General features: G+C 41.1%; 1 protein-coding gene across 3 annotated transcripts in view; it reads right to left on the bottom strand.

The window, feature by feature from the left end:
* The window catches only part of LOC126297467 (condensin complex subunit 2-like), a 164488-nt gene that overhangs the window by 99961 nt on the left and 42363 nt on the right, over positions 1-22164 (bottom strand). For all 3 annotated transcript variants that reach the window (XM_049988344.1, XM_049988343.1, XM_049988345.1), the window contains 2 exons: positions 9349-9498; positions 413-505 (listed from right to left, as the gene is read on the bottom strand). In XM_049988344.1, coding sequence (XP_049844301.1) covers positions 413-505; positions 9349-9498 — 243 coding nt within the window. The remainder of the gene's footprint in view (positions 1-412; positions 506-9348; positions 9499-22164) is intronic.

Here is a 22164-nt window from a genome sequence, read left to right as displayed (position 1 = left end):
AGGAAAATTGTGTGCCTCTGCATACAATCACTTGCACAAAAGCGGTTTTCAATATCTTGAACCATTCAGGATACAAAATGGATGTATCATCATACATGACTCATACTGTACGCTCCAGCATTATTATGGGTTTTTTTTTTATCAGCATTCCATGAATCATGTAGTGACTCATTCCATGACCAGGTATCTTTGGTTTCTATGGTGCCACAGAAATAGATGAATTAAAATTAACAACTAAAAATAATCATTTAAAATGAAAAAGAGTACACATCACAAAATGTTGAAGTCATTTACATAAAACTAAACTAATCCATTGCAAATAAACAAAACTTGACATATATTTCAATACACACAACAAATTCCTTATTCATTGTATCCAATTTTAAAGGAACATATGATAGCTGTAGTTTACCTGAAAATTGTCCATCTTACTATCCTTAGAGCTTAGCATTGATATCATATAATCAATCATCTCCAGTTGGAAAGCATTTCCTGGGTTAATTTTCTGTAAAATAAAACAAAATTTTCAGTTCAAATAAAGGAACAATCAATCTACATGAAGCATAGCTTTGGCCAAAGAAGGTAGTCAACATGAAGAGAAACTCTTCATAACAAAATACTCGGCCCTTCTTTTGCAAATACCAATCTCCTGCCATTGAGTCAAAAATAGGAATTCATTGATTTGTTTGATAAAGTGACACTGGGAACAAGATCAATTTACACAAGTCTCGGTTGTTGTACCACGGTGGCTCTTTTCCATCTCTTACGATCTTGCTTGGCACATACTCATTTAATGCATATTGTACAATGGTTTTGAACTTTGTCCACTGATCCTCAACACTATCTGTACTTGAGACAAAACTTTTGTGTTGAGCCGTCAGGTACTCTGTAATCTGCTTCTTGTCACTTTTGCTGAACAGAAAAATTTTCCCACCTTTTTTAATATTTCTATTTACAGCTGAAATCATCGATGCAGTAACTGCTTTCTGATCGCTGATTCCCTGTTCTGTGTTAACTGATTGAAATAGTTCGGATCTGTTTGTCACCAGAATGTCTAATATGTCATCGCCACGAGTCAGTTCTCTGTTTAACTGCTCAAGGTAGTTTCAGATAAGGCACTTAAAAGAATTTCCCTGGATTCTTTGTCCCTGCCACCCATTATAAACGTTTGAGTCTCCCAGTCTATATCCGGCAAATTAAAATCTCCACCCAGAACTATAACATGGTGGGGAAATCTACTCAAAATATTTTCCAAATTATACTTCAGGTGCTCGGCCACAACAGCTGCTGAGCCAGGGGGCCTATAGAGACATCCAATTACCATGTCTGGGCCTGCTTTAACTGTGACCTTCAGCAAAATTATTTTACATTTCGGATACCCGTAAATTTCCTTCGATACTATTGCACTTCTTATCGATATAAACACGCCTCCCCCTTCACTGTCCAGCCTGTCTCTGCGGTATACATTCCAATCTGAGTTTAGGATTTCATTACTGTTTACATGTGGTTTCAGCCAACTTTCTGTCCCTAGTACTATATGGGCGTTGCGACCGTTTATTAATGAGAGCAGTTCTGGGACCTTTCTATAGAAGCTCCTGCAGTTTACTATTAGCACATTAATATTGTTATTGACTGTTGCATTTTGCCTACTCCTGCCTTGCCACGTCTCAGGAGGCGTCTTGTCAGGCCTAGGGAGGGAGTTCTCTTACCTAAAAAACCCACATGTGCACTCCACACGTACTCCGCTATCCTTGTAGGCGCTTCCGGCATGTAGTGCACGGCTGACCTATTCAGGGGGACCCTACATTTCTCCACCCGATAGCAGAGGTCGAGAAATTTGCATCCCAGATCTCAGCAGAATTGTCTGAGCCTCTGGTTTAAGCCTTCCACTCGGCTCCAAACTAGAGGACCGCGATCGGTTCTGGGAACGATACTACAAATAGTTAACTCTGATTCCACCCCGCGAGCGAGGCTTTCCACCTTCAGCAATTCCGCCAACGGCCTGTACGAACTGAGGATGACCTTTGAACCCAGACGGCAGGAGTCATTGGTGCCGACATGAGCAACAATTTGCAGTCAGGTGCACCCAGTGCCCTCTATCGCCGCTGGCAGGGCCTCCTCCACATCTCGGATGAGACCCCCCGGTAAGCAGACAGAGTGAACACTGGCCTTCTTCCCCGACCTTTCCCCTATTTCTCTAATAGGCTCCATCACCCGCCTAACGTTGGGAGCTCCCAATAACTAATAAACCCCTCCCCCCCTCTGCCTGCTTGGACCTTGCTGAAGGAGTGGCCACATGTCCACTCACAGGCAGAGCAGGCGATGCCACACAGCCAACCTCCACATTGACCCTCCGCCTTGTGCGCCGCTAACGTGGCTGAACCCGCCACTCCCCTTGGGTAGAGGGTGGCCCAACCACGCCCGGTACCCGCGAAGATGTCTCGACAGCAGAGACAGTGGGTGAAGGATGTAACACCTGGGGTGTACCATGCGACGCACCAAACTCCCCACTGCCGCTACACTCAGAGGCAGCAGCCTGAAGACGGCTGACCGCGGCCATCAACACATTCAACTGTTCGGGAACAGTGGGCAGTTCCTCCTGCGTCTGTACACAGCAGTCAAACCTCCTATCCATCCTAAGAAATCAATTTACTGTAGAGAGTTAATCAACTTTTTAACTGGACTGCTAATTCACTAAAGGCGGCTGATTGTTGACTAAACTGTGGTTGCTAGCACTACCTGTCTCTGGACTGTATCAAAAACAAACACTAGCACTATTGGCACTATGGTTGACTAAAGGGACTCACTCTAACTGTATTCAAAACAAACACAAATTCTATGGAACACTATTATTAGTACTCAAAAATTAAAGCTTCCTAAAAGCAAAAACACACGAAAGAAGAAGTGACAAGTAAGAAAAACACAGTTAATACTTAAATTAAGGTAGCTCGCTGCACAGCAGACGTGAAGCAGATGGCAGTTACAATGGTAATTTTGGGATCGGAATTATTACATTCTTCTTGAAGTCTGAGGGTATTTCGCCTGTCTCATACATCTTGCTCAACAGATGGTAGAGATTTGTCAGGACTGGCTCTCCCAAGGATGTCAGTAGTTCTAATGGAACGTTGTCTACTCCTGGGCCTTGTTTCGACTCAGGTCTTTCAGTGGTCTGTCAAACTCTTCACACAGTATCGTATCTCCCATTTCATCTTCATCTACATCCTCTTCCATTTTCATAATATTGTCCTGTAGTACGTCACCCTTGTATAGACCCTCTATATACTCCCTCCACCTTTCTGATTTCGCTTCTTTGCTTAGAACTGGGTTTCCATCTGAGCTCTTGATATTCATACAAGTGGTTCTCTTTTCTCCAAAGGTCTCTTTAATTTTCCTGTAGGCAGTATCTATCTTACCTTTAGTGAGATAAGCCTCTACATCCTTACATTTGTCATCTAGCCATGCCTGCTTAGCCATTTTGCACTTCCTGTCGATCTCATTTTTGAGACGTTTGTATTCCTTTTTGCCTGCTTCATTTACTGTGTTTTTATATTTTCTCCTTTCATCAATTAAATTCAGTATTTCTTCTGTTACCCAAGGATTTCTACTAGCCCTCGTCTTTTTATCTACTAGGTCCTATGCTGCCTTCACTACTTCATCTCTCAAAGCTACCCATTCTTCTTCTACTGCACTTCTTTTCCCCATTCCTGTCAATTGTTCCCTAATGCTCTCCCTGAAACTCTGTACAACCTCTGGTTTAGTCAGTTTATTCAGGTCCCATCGCCTTATATTCCCACCTTTTTGCAGTTTTTCAGTTTTAATCTACAATTCATAACCAATAGATTGTGGTCAGAGTCCACATCTGCCCCTGGAAATGTCTTACAATTCAAAACCTGGTTCCTAAATCTCTGTCTTACCATTATATAATCTATCTGATACCTTCTAGTATCTCCAGGATTTTTCCACGTAATCAACCTTCTTTTATGATTCTTGAACCAAGTGTTAGCTATAATTAAGTTATACTCTGTGCAAAATTCTACCAGACGGCTTCCTCTTTCATTTTTTAGTCCCCAATCCATATTCAGCCACTATGTTTCCTACTCTCCCTTTTCCTACTACCGAATTCCAGTCACCCATGACTATTAAATTTTCGTCTCCCTTCACTATCTGAACAATTTCTTTTGTTTCATCATACATTTCTTCAATTTCTTCGTCATCTGCAGTGCTAGTTGGCATATAAACTTTTACTACTGTAGTAAGCATGGGCTTCGTGTCGATCTTGACCACAATAATGTGTTCACTATGCTGTTTGTAGTAGCTTACCCGCACTCCTATTTTTTTTATTTATTATTAAACCTACTCCTGCATTACCCCTATTCGATTTTGTATTTATAACCCTGTATTCACCTGACCAAAAGTCTTGTTCCTCCTGCCACCGAACTTCCCAGTATTTCTAACTTTAACCTATCCATTTCCCTTTTTAAATTTTCTAACCTACCTGCCCGATTAAGGGATCTGACATTCCATGCTCCGATTCGTAGAACACCAGTTTTCTTTCTCCTGATAACGACATTCTCTTGAGTAGTCCCCCACCCGGAGATCCAAATGGGGGACTATTTTACCTCCGGAATATTTTACCCAAGAGGACGCCATCATTTAATCATACAGTAAAGCTGCACGCCCTCTAGAAAAATTACGGCCGTAGTTTCCCCTTGCTTTCAGCCGTTCACAGTACCAGCACAGCAAGGCCGTTTTGGTTAGTATTACAAGGCCAGATCAGTCAGTCATCCAGACTGTTGCCCCTTCAACTACTGAAAAGGCTGCTGCCCCTCTTCAGGAACCACCAGTTCTTCTGGCCTCTCAACAGATACCCCTCTGCTGTGGTTGCACCTACGGTACAGCTATCTGTATCGCTGAGGCACCCAAGCCTCCCCACCAACGGCAAGGTCCGTGATTCTTGGGGGGGAATATAATAATAAACTTAAGAATAATATAATACACTGTAAGGGCCAACTGTGGCGCAATGTAGTCCACCTGATGGCGAGATTGCGAAAATGTAGCCGTCCAGGCAGTTGCACATCAGCTTCCGTTCAACTGGACAGAGATCGAACCCAGTGGCGGAATGGTTTTCCATTCAGTCATGATGAAAATTTCAGACTGCCCAGTTATCATGATGCTAAATGTACTTGCCCACATCACCAGGGTCACCTGGGAGACGTTTGTTAGAACTGTTCACACTGTCAGCAGTCAACTGTGTCGGTGTAGAGAACATCACAGATCTCGGATAGCACCATGCCGTCTGATGCCAAAAGTATGGTATTCTTATTTTACTTCTTTTTGAAAATGCGGCCTCAGTATCACCCCAATATCTATTATTAATTAACCTACATATTTCCAAATCAGGTAACCACCCTTAAATTCAGTGTTAGCCAAGTTACGGGCTTAAGCTCATGATGAAATTTCAACACTATGCCAGGTAGTTCTAAAATTAATGTATAATTAAGTCGCCAGAACCCTTTCTTTCTCAATAGTAGCACAACCCTCAGTGGAAAATAATTTTCGCCTGGATGTAAATACAGCCTTTGGATTCTCTATCCAACACTCAGGCCAAACAGAAGAATACAGTTACATCTGCAGAAGTGAGTTCTGTGTATCACCCTCATTTCTCCAGGCCTGGGAAGGGCTTCGAATCTTTCTGTCGACATTACATTAAGAGAGCTGGTACTGCCAACATTTTTCAATGCCCACTTGATACCTCTTTACCATTTTAGGTCAAGGGCAAAGGACTTGATTGCTTAGAGGGGTTAAAAATTCTGTCCCAGATTCATCACAGCAGAAAGGCATCACCTTTAATCATTGTTTGAAGACCTGGTGGTGCATTGTACTTTTGTGAGTAATTTAAAAATACGGTAAACACTCAAGTCAACTGTGGACTCTTACCCTGTCTGACGTCCTGATGAATCATTTTTGAAATTGGCAAGGGGTTTGTATTTATCTATGATGTATCTAAGATCTATCTTATGAAATCTTATTTCCAATTTTCTTTGGAAGGCTTCCAAAGCCATTCTGGTATTACGTACTCCTTACAGTCTCTTATCAATGTAACAGTTTACCTTGAGGCATATCTCACGCACTAGCAATATTTCAAAAATTTTTTAGGACAAACTACTACTAATATTTCATAATACATCAATTATCTGGGTGATACAATGGTCACAGGAAGCACTCAAGAGGAGCTTATGTCTAATCTCTAATGAGTATTATCCGGGCTGATATGCATCTTGGCGAAATGCTTTTTCTGTCAGCTTTGCATCACATATGTAGGATATATCCTTAGCTGGGGCAGCCACAGCCTTAAAGTATTTTCAAAGTATGTAACAGCAATTTCTCATATTCCTACACCACAGAACGTGAAGTAAATGCAGGTTTTTATGAGCAAGGTTACATATTATTCCCTGTTTATTGCTCACATTGCAACAATGGCCCATTCATTGAATCAACTTTAGAGAACAGGTCTCTCTCTCTCCAGGGGTCCGCAGATTGTCATCAAGCATTCCTTAAACTCGAGCAATGATTCTGAACTCCACCCTGTCTGACCTTATACCAAACCCATTTGCATCTCATATTGGCTAATGACATCACCATATGACATTGGGGCTATTCTACCACATAGAGGTGCCTGCACTAAACCTTTCTGAACCATTCATGCATGTAAGACATTTAAAAATTATTCCCAGGAAGAAAAAAGACACTAGCAATATCTTTGGTATCCATGAGTCCCACATTTTCCTGTAAGGCAACAAAATTCATCTGGTCACAGGTCGTAAGTCATCGTTTGCCATATCTAGCCCCTAGACAAAGTTGCCAGAACAGACATCTCAGGTGTTACACCAATGGGCTCTCCTTTCTTATCGAATTGTCAATATTACATTAATTATCATTTACCGGCCCTGCATGTGAATGCAAATTGATTGTCACTGTTCACTATAGGTCGGGACGAGGAATTTGATAAATAAAAAACTCTGCTTTCATATCAGTTCACAACTCTAACATTTGGCGAAAGAATTTCTCATCACTTCACAACACGTCACAGCTGCCACACTTAAAAATCTACTCTTAAGATCAGTTAACCAGTTTGTACAAACTGGCTAGTCACAGGCCTTTACTTCAGTTGCCCCTCATGGAACTTCACCGAGTTTTTCCTGCTAAGCCATGCCCTTCTTTTTTCAAGGGTGTCCTTTTAGTGAATCAAGATCACCATCAGTGTCAAAAGGTGATTGTTATGTATTTCCGCATATTTTGATTCCTACATCAATCTCACTGGGGCAGTTGTAGAATGAAGAATCTGGCCTGGTGTCACATGTATTGGCCAAGTGTCCATGAAGATTTAGCACATGTGTCTTAATAATGGCAAGCTTGTTAGAAGCAGCAAACAGAACCATCCCAAGCCTACCATCCATGGTTTATGCCTGCAGAGCCTTGAGATCGGATGCATGCTGATTTTGTGAGTCCATTTCATGGGGCAATGTGGTAACTGTAATAGACATGTATTTTCATTTCTCATGTATCATCAAAATACAACAGACCACAATGGAGAATACCACTAAGGCTCTGGCCAATGTTGTCTCTACTGGAGGTGCCCCACAATACATGTGCCACCAATAATGGAGCACAGTTTACAATCCCCTGGTTTTCAACAAGTATCTTAATGTCCCTCCATTGCAGCCAGTTCCTAATGGCATTACGGGACTTCTGTGCAAATGTTAAATGCTGATGGAAAAGCTGTCCAACTTTCCTTTTTATCCTCTTACTGCGTGATACTAATTAACCATCAAAGCCCAGCAGAACTCCTACATGGATGCCTCCATTGTTTCTTGTGAGGCCTGTTGCAGCCTCCATCGTTACAACAAGAAGAAAAAGCCATATCTTTTAAGATGGACATCCCAGTCCAGGCACACACATTGTTGCATATGCCTCATTGGATACATGGCTTCATCACTACCCAGCAAGGATGCCAGCTGGGTCCTGGTGGGTACACATTGAGGCATCATTAGATGACACCAGAATCAGCTCAGGTTGCATCATCCAGAGAAAGCTGCTTCTAGATGTGCCACTCAAGAGAGAGCCTGCCTTGCCCACCCCCAAAACCACTGACAGCAGACATGGGGTCCACTTCCAGGATGACATCACAGGCAATTTATGCCTCACATTCCTGGTTGAAGGGGAAATCATAACAAAACTCAGGAGCACAAGAGAGAGAGAGAGAGAGAGAGAGAGAGAGAGAGAGAGAGAGAGAGAGATCATTGATTGTAGAGTTAGCAACAGGAGCCGATGGGCTTTCAGGCAGTAGCTGCAGGACTCTGTTTTTGTCGTGTGGGTAATGACAGGCTTTCATTAGACAGTGTTTGCTAGTTACAGTCTCAGTACCAGACTTAGCCACTCTGTGTATACATCTCTGACAGAGCAATTAGTCTGGGTTGTTTAAATCTGAATGAACTTCAGCTTATTAACAGTACTGAAGAGCTTATTGCAGATACCTCCCAGTCATGTATCTTTAATACTGGGGATTTCAGCAGCTTAATCAGATCAAAGTCTCCCTCTCACTAGGCTCAACTAACTAAGCCCCTCCTTACAAACAGTCCAACATTTGGGACATAACTATACATCCAACATGGTCACTAGAAGGCTGCATCCGTTAGCACCAGGCCACCTGCAAAATACCCAAGGCAGATCTCACAGCTGCTGTGGACTGATAGATTCACTTTCAACCAGACAATGTTTACAGAAAGCTCTCTGCTGTATTTATCTACAATGACCCTGGGCTGTGATTTGAAATTGGTTGTTACCTTCCTTCTGCATTTGGAAGTCTCCCTAACACAGGACTGTCTTCACTCACCATTAAACTAACAGTTCCCCCTCTGCACTGAGAGAATGATTCTTATCCGAGTGCTTTCCAGTCAAACCTACAAACAGGGCTAAGATGTAAGGTATTATTCAACATGCTTTCAGAGTGCTGGATTCATCACAAGGTATTCACCTCCTGAAATTTGCCCCCCCCCCCCTTCCTCCTCTGGCACTTCCAGAAGAGTCAGAAACTATTACAATCTGTGATTTGATAGTGAGCAAGTTGTGCTGAATAATATTTGTGTTGTTCAAAAAGCAGATTGTCAACAAAAAGAACCATATCTCATTTTATTATTTACATATTCTGTCCAATGAAAGTGAAAAACACAAGAAAATTTTAAGAAAATATGTTTAACTATTAGCTGTAATTGTGGTCATTTTGAATTTTCACAGTTCAGATGAAAGCAAAAATGTTCACATGTGCATATTGTATGGAAAAATAATTACATTTTCAGATGACAACTTCAAGCACTGAGTAAAGTGAACTATCATATCTGATCCCAACACATGTGGAGCATCAGTAGACATCCGCTGCCTGCTTCTGACATTTGGTGATGCCACCGACAGACGGCGACTCTGCTCCAGGTTATCATCATTCTGTAAAATATAAAACAAAGTACCATAAAAAACTTTATCAAAACAACGAGAACAAACAAAACTCCAATGAAAAAATAGACTTTCACATGCATGCATTACCTCCCTCACGGTACCCAGAACATTACTTAATCGTTAAAAATACTTTGTGGTTCTGTGTCCAGCATTATTTGGCACTAATCTCAAGCAACTATACTTTGTGTTTCAGAAAAGTAATTCCTGAGCTTGCATTACAAATTTACCAAACAGAAGAGGAAGAAAAAAGCACCACAACTGTCACTGCTGCTTTTGTGTAGTACACTTAAGCAAACTGTGTAAATTATTTTCGTTATTAGTGTGGAATGGTCTCCCAGAAGAACAATTGTCACTGGAACACTTGACAGGGGAAAGAGGAAGAGGTTTTCCAAGTATAGATAAAAGAACCCACCATTTGTTGCATCTTGTGAAGTTCTCTCTCATTTTAATTCCTCTATGCTGTATTTGTTTGCAAACACTGTTTCAGTTTTTCAACAAAATTACCTCAAGATATGAAGTCTCAAAATCGATGAGCCCGTGAATTTTTTCCCTGCAACGTTTGATTCATTATCATTAACAGTTCAGCTAAACACTGACAGTCCCTGGCAGTTTATTTTACAGTCAACTTTATCTCTACAGATAACTGTCGCGGAATTATCTTCAGAGATTACGTTATGATCCTTAACAAGATTCTAATGAACACACTGAAACAAACTGTTTGTTTGCACTGGTAAAGTGACTGCGGGTATTTGCAAATATCCAGCAACTTAATTTTATCCTTTGGGTGTGAACTGCCACAACTGTTGTAATCCAAGTGACTGAATGTACGCATAAATTCTGATTCAGTCATAATATAGCTATTTAAATTGTACATTTCAACTACTTGAATCCTGTGCATCCCTCCTCAGGTGCTATATATATCATCTTCTACTGTATATTAATTGTTGTACTTGTTTGAAAATGGTTTTGAATGGTAAGTGAATATTGGATCTTCTGGGTTAAGTTGGCAACTTTATGTGAAATTTTAACAATATAGGGCATGCTGGCACATAAGACACTGTTTGAAAGATATTCTCATAACAAAGTTAGTTTCCTATCTGCTAAAAGAGTAGCTGATGTGGCTAGCTTAAGCCGTAACAAACAAATCTTTCTTGCTTACAATCTCAATTAAACTACTCCTAAAAGAACACATTAATATTAGGGGAGATACAGAAAAAAAATGTGTGAAGAAAGAAAGTTGTTAAAATATTTCTATCAGAAGCTCAGAGAGAAAGGGCACTGGTATTAAAAGCTGACAAAAGATACTCCACTGTGATCATGATGAACAGCATTATGTTAGCGGAACTTTGACATTTCTTCTACAGGCAATAATATTTATGAAGTAAAATACGATTCAATAGTAAAATTTCAAGAAACAATAATAATGTTCTGATCACATGTCACCATTATGTAACTGTTAAAACACAGCAGTATATGTACAATCAAGAATACCCTAATACTTTGATGTCAAACTAAAACCGCAAACAAAACTCTCCATCAAGAAATTTGTCACCAGGATAGTTAGCTGTTACACAACTTCCTTCACAAATATTCAAATATTACACATTTGAAAATTCTTATTCGAACAACATGTATGATCTTACTACATTGATTAAAGATGTAAAAGTATGATGGTAGGATAGACCTGGTCTTTGCTATACAATGATGGAAAAAAATTGGAACATCAAAAAACAATAGAGAATAATGAAATTTTGGGAATACCTTTGTCTAAGTAACATATTTAAGTGCAGGACCACATTGCAAGGTCACAGGTTAATGTAAACGTGAGATACGCTATTGCAAATGTGAAACACCAGTACATTAGTAACCCATGCAACTACCAGAATGTTGAATGCAAGCATGTAAACATGCATGCATTGTGTTGTAAAGGTGCTGGATGCCTGTTGTACTATGTCAACACAAGAATGGCTAATGCTGTTTGCGGACGACACTGGAGTTGTCGTCCCATGATGCCCCACCATATGTGCTAGATTGGAGAAAGATCTGGTGCCTGAGCAGGAAAAAGACATATGTCAACACACTATAGAGCATGATGGGTACAACAGCAGTATGTGGGCAAGTGTTATCCTGTTGGAAAACACACTTTGTAATGCTGTTCATGAATGACAGCACAAGAGGTCCTATTGCCAGACTGATTTACTAATTTGCAGTCATGGTGCATGGGATGGCCATGAGAATGCTCCTGCTGTCATATGAAATTGCACCCCAGACCATAACTTCTGGTGTAGGTCCAATGTGTCTAGCAAGCAGACATGTTGGTCCAGGCTCAACTGGCCTCCACCTAACCCACACACAGCCATCACTGGCACTGAGGGAGAACCAGTTGTCATTAGAAAACACAACAGAACTTCACCTTGCCCGCCAATGAGCTCTCACTTGACATTGCTAAGTCAAAAATGGCAGTGGTATGGGGTCACTGGAAGGCACGTTACATGGTGTCTAGCTTGGAGCTGTCCTTGAAGTAACCAATTTTTAACAGTCAGCTGTGTCACTGTGATGCCAACTGCTGCTGAAATTACTGCTGCAAATGCAGTACTATTGGCTAGAGCCACATGCCGAACACAATGGTCTTCCCTCTCAGTACTGCCATGTGGCCATCTAGAGCCCAGTCCTCTTGCAACCATACCTCCTTGTGACCACCGCAGCCAGCAGTCGTACACAGTGGCTACATTCCTGCCAAGTTGTCCTGCAATATCGCAAAAGAAACATCCAGCTTCTCATAGCCCTATGACACAACCTTGGTTCAAACTCAGTGAGGTGTTAATAATGGTGTCCCTGTCACCTTAAAGGCATTCTCAACTAACATCAACTCACCATGAAATCTCAATGGTAATTAACGATCATGACTGTTACAGCATTTATTTAAAGCAAACCTGATTTGCATTCTCATTCTCATAGTGGTGCTGCTAGCACCACACTTACACAACTGGCATGAAATTGTAATAAGCATCGTCTTTCTGATGTAAAAACATGCATACCAACTTTTGTTTATGTTGCACAGCTTACTGATGTTGCAATTTGTTTGCCACCATTGCAATTAATTAACAAATGTCGCAGTGTATGAAATAACTGACATAATCCAGAGCATTCTTTTAAATAACTGAAAGACGTTAATTCCTGAAATTTTGAAGACTATACATGTTGAATGTGAAAATTTCTTAAGAACGCATTTTCCAATAGCAATTAAAAACTTACACGCAAATAAACATTAATCTCCCTTTGTCAATATCAGTTGATTTCCCCATTTGTGGGCCATACTGCCACTAGAATAACTTCACATTCATCTCGGCCCTGCTCATTTTCTTTCCTTACAATGTCACATGCCCATAATGCCACAAGGCAGCATTCACTCTTGTGGCCAGCAGTTATCAATGTTTTCACTCACCATCTTATATTAGTTGAACAGCTACTTCTAGAAAACCACTGTTCTTGAGATCTTGCACTACTCAACTGCTATTTTCACCTAGTGCCTTATACTAAGCATTTACATAATTTTGCACTGAACACTACCAGCTGTCTATATTCTCCTCAAGTTACAGCCTGTTTAATATGAACATTATTGCTAACCAGTATTTACCCCCCCCCCCTCCCCCCAGTCAAAATGTTTGGCCCTTATTGACATCACCAGGTAAGGACAGCACTCAACAGTTCAAGGGTTTTGTACTTTGGGGTATCTTCTGGCACCTCGTTGTCACTGGGATCGCAACCCACTCACTCACAACATCAAGATAGACTTTGTAATTTGTTCTTGTTACAAACCATAACAATAACTGAATTAATAAAGATTGGCACACCATAAATAGAGAAGTTTTAAGAAGGGCAGGTGAAATCAAAGTAGCACACATCAAAGATAAGGAAGCTCTAACTGCAGAGCCATCAAAAATACAAAAGCAATGCTTGGCATAGCAGGAGGGAACAAAAAGAACACCTGTTCCACATACTACAGCACACAAGCCTCAGGAGTCACCACAAAACTTGAACCAAAATCCTCAGCAAAATAAGAATAGCAATCATACATAAAGGAATTGAATCAGCACTTTGAAGCATTTAAGGTAATGGACATTTATTTTTTTTCCTGTTGTATGATTCTAAAAGTATCCTTTAGCTTACAGATTTTGCCTAGTAGCAGGCCCAGTGTCAGTAACTTTTCAACAAATATGCGATATTTAAGGAACTTGCTATAAAAAAAGAACATTTCATAAAATTTCCATAAAAAGAAATTTCCATAAAAATAAATTTCCATAAAAATAAATTTCCATAAAAATAAATTTCCATAAAAATAAATTTCCATAAAAATAAATTTCCATAAAAAGAAATTTCCATAAAAAGAAATTTCCATAAAAAGAAATTTCCATAAAAAGAAATTTCATAAATCACAAAACCAGCCATATTATGTGAGGGTGACAGACCTTACGACCTAGTCCATATCAAACCTTGGCGCACTTATCTTTCAGATGCCATTTCACTTTTCATCAATGCCTGATATCTTTTATGAATGCTACTGAAGCATTATACAACCAAGTATCATGCACTAGCATGATACTAGTAGTGGCTCAACTGGCATCATAAACATACAGATGGAAATGGAAAATGTTACACACCATGAAGCACCAGTCCCACAATTATCAAATTTTGAGAGACGTTCGCCAAATAACTGGTATCCTTTCATGCATAAGGAATCTGAGGACCAGGAAGACCAGTGACGGCATCTGCGGTGTGCACTGCAGTGTCATATCTTTTGTTATCGTTTTGGAGTATGCCATTTGGTAATATGGCTATGAATGGTATGAAAAACTGTTCAAAAATCTTGTCGTATATTTATGAATGATCAGCCTCCATTCGACAGTTACCAAATAAGCCATTCTGCCCCGTCAAATAGCCCCCCCCCCCCCCCCCCCCCCGGACACCATGACCCCAACAGTTCGAGAGGTAAGGGTCTCAAGAATCATGGATTCCTGTGACCTATTACCAAGTCACCTGTGGACACAGCGTCGATCAGACCACCAGACAGAAGCAAGTTTCATGGCAGATTCCCACAGAATGCCACTCAATGTCCCAATTGACTCTGGTACTACACCACGTAAGTCCTCATAGTCCGTGGTACAATGTCAGCAGTAAACAATGCACTTAACTCGAAATCTCAATCCAGCATCCAACAACCTGTTACCAAATATTCACGATTACAGCTCTTTTCGTCCATCTATTCGTACGAGCCAATCTAACAACCCTATTATGATCTCTTGATTTAGTCACTCAAACACATGCGTATTCTTCTTGCCACATTGTTGCCCAATAAATATCATTACCATTCTTTGTTTATTCACTGCAATCTGTGTATGATGCTCCCATATCCCTCATGCCAATGATTACAGCTTTCTGAAATTATGAAAGATGGCAAGAAGCACCATGTGCATGTGGTGTGGGCATGCAGCGTTGTGATTTCTACCTGAAAACTTTCAGTAATGTTAGAAAAACCCCAATAGTTATCACGTACTAACATCATCCATCTGCAGGGATATCTTTTTCTGTACAAATAATCCAATTTCATAAGGATGAAATTACAATAAACATATCCCACACACATGAAAATACTGTATTATCAGTCCAGTAGCAATCAGCTGGTGTTCCTGGTATAACACTTTCCATTTCCAACTGTGTTTATTCAAGCTTGATGTTTTTCCTGTTTTTGAATTTGAAATACAAAGACTTTACAGCAACTACAAATTCTCTGTCAATAGAAGAATAATATGTCATTGGCTGGGATCACAATTCACTCACAGTATCAAGACTCTGACTTGTAAATGTGTTCTTCCTATGAAAAATATCAATGTTTGTGAACTGATAAATATCAGCAGACAACCAATATAAAACCTAAGTTCAGTACTGTGATTTTATGGTGTTAACACTATACCATTCTCTCTGTTATGGAGCTATTTTACATTGCTAACTGGTAGGAAATGCCTCCACACATAAGAAGTGCCTATTTATATTATAATATTCTTTGCATATGCTGTATGTAACTTGTTTTCATCAATGCCAGGTGAAAGAAAACATATGACAGACATGTGTAAATGGTGTAAGAACCAAAGCAGCTGAAAGTGGATCAGCAGGATATGAAATGTCACACTGCATCCTATAAATAAATTTGAACAAAATTATTTTATGACTTACGATGGAATCTGTGCACACATAGATCTGAATCTCTAGAGATATTAACATGTGGGGCAAATCCCTCTGTTTCACTGTACTGGTTCCCATTAATTTGACAGACATTTTCAATAGCTTTTAAGAAGAAACTGTTTGTATGTAACATTGCTGAGGATATAAAATATACAATATAGGACAAAAATAATAATATTCAGGAATATGGGATTGCAAGCCATGGGATACTAATAGTAACACACTTTCAGCAAATTTGGTAAAATCCTCCTGTAGTGTTTATTTTTATTCTGCCACTTACAAAGTTGTGGTTACTGAGGAAAATTAATGCCCTAAATACTGTGGCACAACACAAAATAATACAAGGAGTTGAAATCTCAAAATTTACAATTAAATCTTAATTTTCCAGTAGTAGTTTGAAACTACCAGTGAGAGACCACAATCACCTTGAGCTATAAGCAAGAACTATGCATTGCATGAAAAACTAACTAAATACCAAAAACATATCACAGGATTATGTAGTGCTGACCAGTCAGCACGTCCTTAGTATTCGTCACCATTCAGGTGCAGTATTGAGAAGCATAGTGTCAGCACACTGTTTTCACAGCCACTGACTAATTTTCAGACCTTTGGAATCACTACTTCCCTTTCAAATAAGCCCTCAATTGGCACAACAAAGCAGTGTGAACCCCATTCCAGTCCTCCCAACAAGGGAAAATACCTGTCAGTACCAAGACTAAGCCTGCCCAGCTAGCCGCACGGTCTAACACGCTGCTTCCTGAACGGGAAGGCGTACCAGTCCCCCCACGAATCTGCCTGCGGATTAGCATCTAGGTCCGGTGTGCCAGCAGTCTGCGCATGGTTTTTAAGGCTGTTTTCCATCTGCCTGAGCAAACGTGGGCTGGTTCCCCTTATTCTGCCTCAGTTACACTATGTCAGAGATTGCTGCACAAACACTATCTCCATATACACGTACACCATAATTACTCTACCACGCAAACATTTGGGGTTACACTCATCTGGTATGAGACATTCCCGGGAGGGGTCCACTGGGGGCCGAACTGCACAATAACACTGAGGTCAGTGTGGGGCAGCGATGGGGCGGGTGGACAGCTGTGGGTTTGTGAACCACTGAGGGCTACGGCGAGACGAAGCCTCACTGTCGTTTCTAGGTCCCCAGTTCAATACACAATATACAGAAAATACACCGAGACTAAAATCCAGGCCCTCCACATGGCAATCAGACATCTGACAACTCGTGTTTAACAACAACAACAACAACAACAACAACAACAACACCACACTACCTGCTTCAGATTCCGCTCCACTTTTCATGTACCTCTTACCATTAGGGTAATGATTCACTGCCGGTTTTCCAGGCACACAACAGCATGGAAGCCAGCATTCTGCACAAATGTAAATTTGGGCATTTTGTTAACTGGGCAAAGACCTCTCGTGTGATACCAAAATTGTGGTGTTGTCCAGAGAGCACTGCGTCATACCAAAGCTGGCAACATGAATTGACATCACAGACATTAACGAGGTGTCACCGCAATCAGCAACAACGTATGAGAGGCACCCCTGAAGACCACGCCTCTCCCCAAGCACTGCAGCACCTTCATACTGAGGTCAATGTAGTGTTGAGAATTCAAGAACTCAGCCCAGTTCGCGACCTCAGTTACAGTGGTCAGCATCATTGTCCAGGGCCAACGAGATGTTAAAAGTTTTAGATGAACTTTTACTGTTATAAATGTCAAACACTGTACCTCAAGGGAATAGGCTGTTACTCAGTGCATCAAGTGATGCTTTCACAAGCCATGACAGAGTTTAATTATCAAGCACTCCTACAGAAAAGAACTGTGGTAAACTGAAGTAAATCTTTTATTCATTTAAGTAAAAAAGTGAACTGATATTTCATGTGTTCTAGTTTGATGAGCCTCCTCCCAGAGCAATTAAAGAATTCGTAGTTATGGCTGGAAGAAAGTAGTTTCGTCTGGTCACAATAAATAAAATGATGATTGTGTAATGTTCCTGTTGCACAGCTCACTGTGAACATGTCACTCTATACAAATGCAATACCAGGGTGTTAACCACTGCGTCACAATATTCAGTGCAGGAGTGGGAAAAAATTTACCTTATGCTGAATGTGCATTATTACGGCTACTGCTTACAAGTTTGTCTTAAGACATATGCAGAATGTTAGCCACTGAGCAAGTAGCTTCAGCTTCTCCATGTCTCCTGAACCCATTAAAGTTTCACTACATATGACTACCCTTGCTAAATATAAAGTAGCTTTGCAGCAGCTTAGGGTTCAAGGAGGAACTAGTCAGTTTCTCTCCCGTAGAATTTGAAGTGCATTACTTCCAAGGCTGAGTCCTCTATGAATGACAGTAACAGTGATCAGACAGCTTTGGTGAAAAAAATTGCACTCTGTTGGAGATACCAGTGCTTTGTGCAAATGTTCTGCTTTCTGCTAGCATGGAAGTAAGGGTTTCTCAGCAAGTGCACTTGCAAGAGCACATGTTTGTGTCTAATGCTATTTTTTCTGTAACTGGGTAAGCATATCAACTTTGACAGTATGCTTCTAATACACGCAATGTAAGGAAGTAGTAAATGTGAGAGTCACCATTTGATTCTTCCTTCCTTAGCTACCTTGCCACACAATGCCTGTCACAAGCTAACACCACACAATCATATCGATGGCATTGGCTTGATCACTGACTAGGAAAGGATGAACCAACCACTATGGGGTACACAAAAATAACCTGGCCAGTAGTTTGGACAGGTGGTCTGACACACACACACACACACACACACACACACACACACACACACACACACACACACACACACACACACACACACACACACAGAGAGAGAGAGAGAGAGAGAGAGAGAGAGAGAGAGAGAGAGAGAGATAATGTTAAAGCCTTTTACACACACACCTCTTTCTTATTTAAAACAGTGGAACACGTTGTTATCAATAAAAATTACTACCGTCTTTTCAGAATATAGAATGCAAGAACTGCACAGTGGTGGGTTCTTTAGTCAGAGGAGGTGCCTGCATATCAGAGGATAGTGGCCTATTCTCAATCACATTCAAGCTACTTCTTTCCATCTACATTACTGGAACAGTGTGTGCCATAGCAAATTTGTAAGCTTCATCAGCCTTAATTGGTTATTTCATACCTCCAGCCTCACATTCTTGCAATAACACAAATCTCTTCCTCGATAATGAGTTAACAGCACCCTAAGGGACAGCCCAGGCTACAATTCTACTTCCCCTTGAAGTCTTAGGACATAATGTGTGTGCGTGTTGTGGATCATTCAATGCCAACTGGTCTAGAGGTTCCCCTATGACCGTCACAGATTTTGACTAAATTTTGAACATACAATTGTACATGTTCCCATGGAACATTTGCAAAGTTTCACGATCATTAATTCAACACTTCAGGAGATAGTCATTTGTTTAACCGCATAGCGCAGCTATAAACAGTGCACCTGTTAGTTTTCAACAACTTTGAAATGTAGTATCTCAGTAATATTTTCTTGAAAGAAACAAAACTTGCGTCATCTTGTACAACTTTTTGCACTCTTAAGCAAAAGAATAAAAGAGCTTTGCATATAGATAATTTGAAGCCAAAGTTGACCGAAACAGACACTCAAAAAATATTTTAAGTTCAGCTTTTTATATTTCTAGAAGTAGTTATGGGCTACGCCTAAAACCTTGCACGTAGTAACTTCCTAATACAAAGTCTTCGCAGGTGAGGGTGAAGAACTGCCTGGGAAGGGGGAGACGGAATATCAGCTTGAAGGCGAGGCGACTTTGCCACCACTGAACTGAACTGTAAGTCACAAGTTTGTGTAGCCATGTTTTTTGTGGGACAGGGAGAGGCTAACACAGTGCTGTAGCTTCCAGACGAAGGGACATTCGGTTTACAGCTCGCCAACAGTTTCCAGTCAACAGGAAAAGGTGCCTTCTCCTTCACCCTTATCTCCTGAACACACTGTTGGACCAAAGGCCACGGATAGTCCATTGTAAAAGGGATATAAAAGTTAGGAACACTGGAGAATGAAGAAGAAACACTCACCTCGACGGCCGCTTAGGGTGAGCCACCGAGGGAGGACGGTCACTGGAATCCACAGGTGCAGGACTTTGTCCATCAACTCAGCGGGATCAATGGAACTTCCCAGGTATAAGCCAGCGAACCGTCAATTCAGACAGCTGTGAACTTGACGTACGCAAGAAATCTTCCCAGAAATAATCCTCGCCAAAACAATCATTCAAAGGCAAACAGTCTTCACCCTCTCCGACTCGTCGGCTTGCATTCCCACACTTCCTACCAAGATAAAGGCAGGCTCTCTTCGACATGTTGGACTTTTTCAAGTCTTCTAACATAAAATTTCATTCTCTTACTGCTTTCCAATAGTGTACAAATATACAGAAAAGTTGGCACTTTTTCTAAAACTGCCAAAAAAAAACAACTAATTTTTCTCATTTTTTTACAAAAAGGAGTTTTTTGCAGACTCTTAAATCATTTTCATGAGGAAGATGACGTTCTCAACCACCGGAAAACTATATTTGGTTTTGCAATCCGAGCTTATGAAGCCCTAAGAATGGACAATGCATTGAAAATTATTCCCTGTTTCACTGGTACTCAAATCTGATGTCTTTTATTGTGTTCGACAAGTATTTAGTACTGTCTGGTGAAGGCAGTATCAAGAGTCTCTATGAGTAGGGAGCGAGATGAAGTGTGAATAACTAGAAAAATTTCAAAAATGGGGTGTCTTTCGTCTCTACTACATTTCAGACTGTTTTTCTGCTAACTACAAACTCAAACTGGTTATAAACTTCATAATCTTACTGTATATTACCAAGGCAGTGGAGATTATGGCAGTAAAATTGGTATATCACAGCTTCCACATAATCGTATAAATAGCCTGCTGGTTTTACAACAGACACATTGTGAATTTTGGTGACGTTCACAGCAGTCTTCCTGGCATTCTTTGGAATGGATTCGTGTTACAGAGAATGATTTGTACATCTTTCTATTGTGTAATGTTATTGATGTGCTAGTTTAATTCTGGTTTAATGTGTAGTGTACTGTTAGCATAGTTTGTGGCTAATGTGGAACATTAGTGTACACGAAAAATTGTATACATGTGACGGTTCGCTGGCTGCATTGCAACCATCTTCGCAGGTGAGGGTGAAGAACTGCCCGGGAAGGGGGAGACGGAGTATCAGCTTGAAGGCGAGGCGACTTTGCCACCACTGAACTGAACTGTAAGTCACAAGTTTGTGTAGCCATGTTTTTTGTGGGACAGGGAGAGGCTAACACAGTGCTGTAGCTTCCAGACCAAGGGACATTCGGTTTACAGCTCGCCAACAGTTTCCAGTCAACAGGAAAAGGTGCCTTCTCCTTCACCCTTATCTCCTGAACAGTCCGCTTGTCTTGATAGGCGGGACAAGAACGAGAAGAAGAAGCATATTCTCCATGACGATTAACACAGCGGGGGGAAGGAGGTGGACAGCTGCCCTCTTGTGCATCCCTGCTACAAGTGACACATTTGGCCACGTTTTGACACGACGTGGTTGTAATATTGAACTGGCAGCATTTGTAACACCTCAACGGATTGGGAATGCAAGCCTGCCTTTATCTTGGTAGGAAGTGTTAACCGATCAAACATCAGGAACAATGTGTGAGTGGGCACCAAATCGGCAGCTGCCTTCTTCGTAACTAACAGCAGTAATGCCCTGATCCGATAGATAATTGGTTATTTCGTCCTCTGTCAAACAATCCAACAGCCAGGTGTAGATAACACCGCGGGACGAGTTAAGTGTCCTGTGAGCCTCCACTTTTACAGGATATTCGGGGAGGATTTGGGCCTTGAGTAGTTTCTGGGCCTGGAGAGCACTATCAGGTCCCAGGGGGGGGGGGGGGGGGGGGTAAGATGATAGACGTGCAGATGCATACATGAAACACCCATAGCCTAGTTCCGAGTGGACAAAGGACCGATACAAATGGCGGTGGATGATTCGATCTACTCCCCAGGAAGTACCACTGAGGACACGCAGGACATTGAGGGACCGCTTACAACGAGCAGCCAAGAAAGACACGGGTGACGCTTGGGATGGAATCCTGAGGCACACCAATTTCGTGCATAATGGTGTCTGACAAGTCAGAACGCACATGTACCTTTAAGACTCAGTCTTAAAAATTCCTGAAGAAAATGGGGCGTGCGACCACAGAAGCCCAATACGTCAAGAGTATGGAGGATACCAGTCCACCACAGCATGTGTCTTGGGGCTTCTCCAAATCAAGAAACACAGCCAAAGTCTGGTATTTCTGCAGAAAACCATTTCATCACATGTTGGCAAAGTGACGAGATGGTCAACTGCAGAACGGTGCCCTCGAAATCCACACTGTGCAGTGG

The sequence above is a fragment of the Schistocerca gregaria genome, chromosome X (genome assembly GCF_023897955.1).
Source record: "Schistocerca gregaria isolate iqSchGreg1 chromosome X, iqSchGreg1.2, whole genome shotgun sequence".
NCBI lineage: Eukaryota > Metazoa > Arthropoda > Insecta > Orthoptera > Acrididae > Schistocerca > Schistocerca gregaria.
Note: the sequence above shows the minus strand (reverse complement) of the source record. Positions and strands in the feature narration are given on the sequence as shown.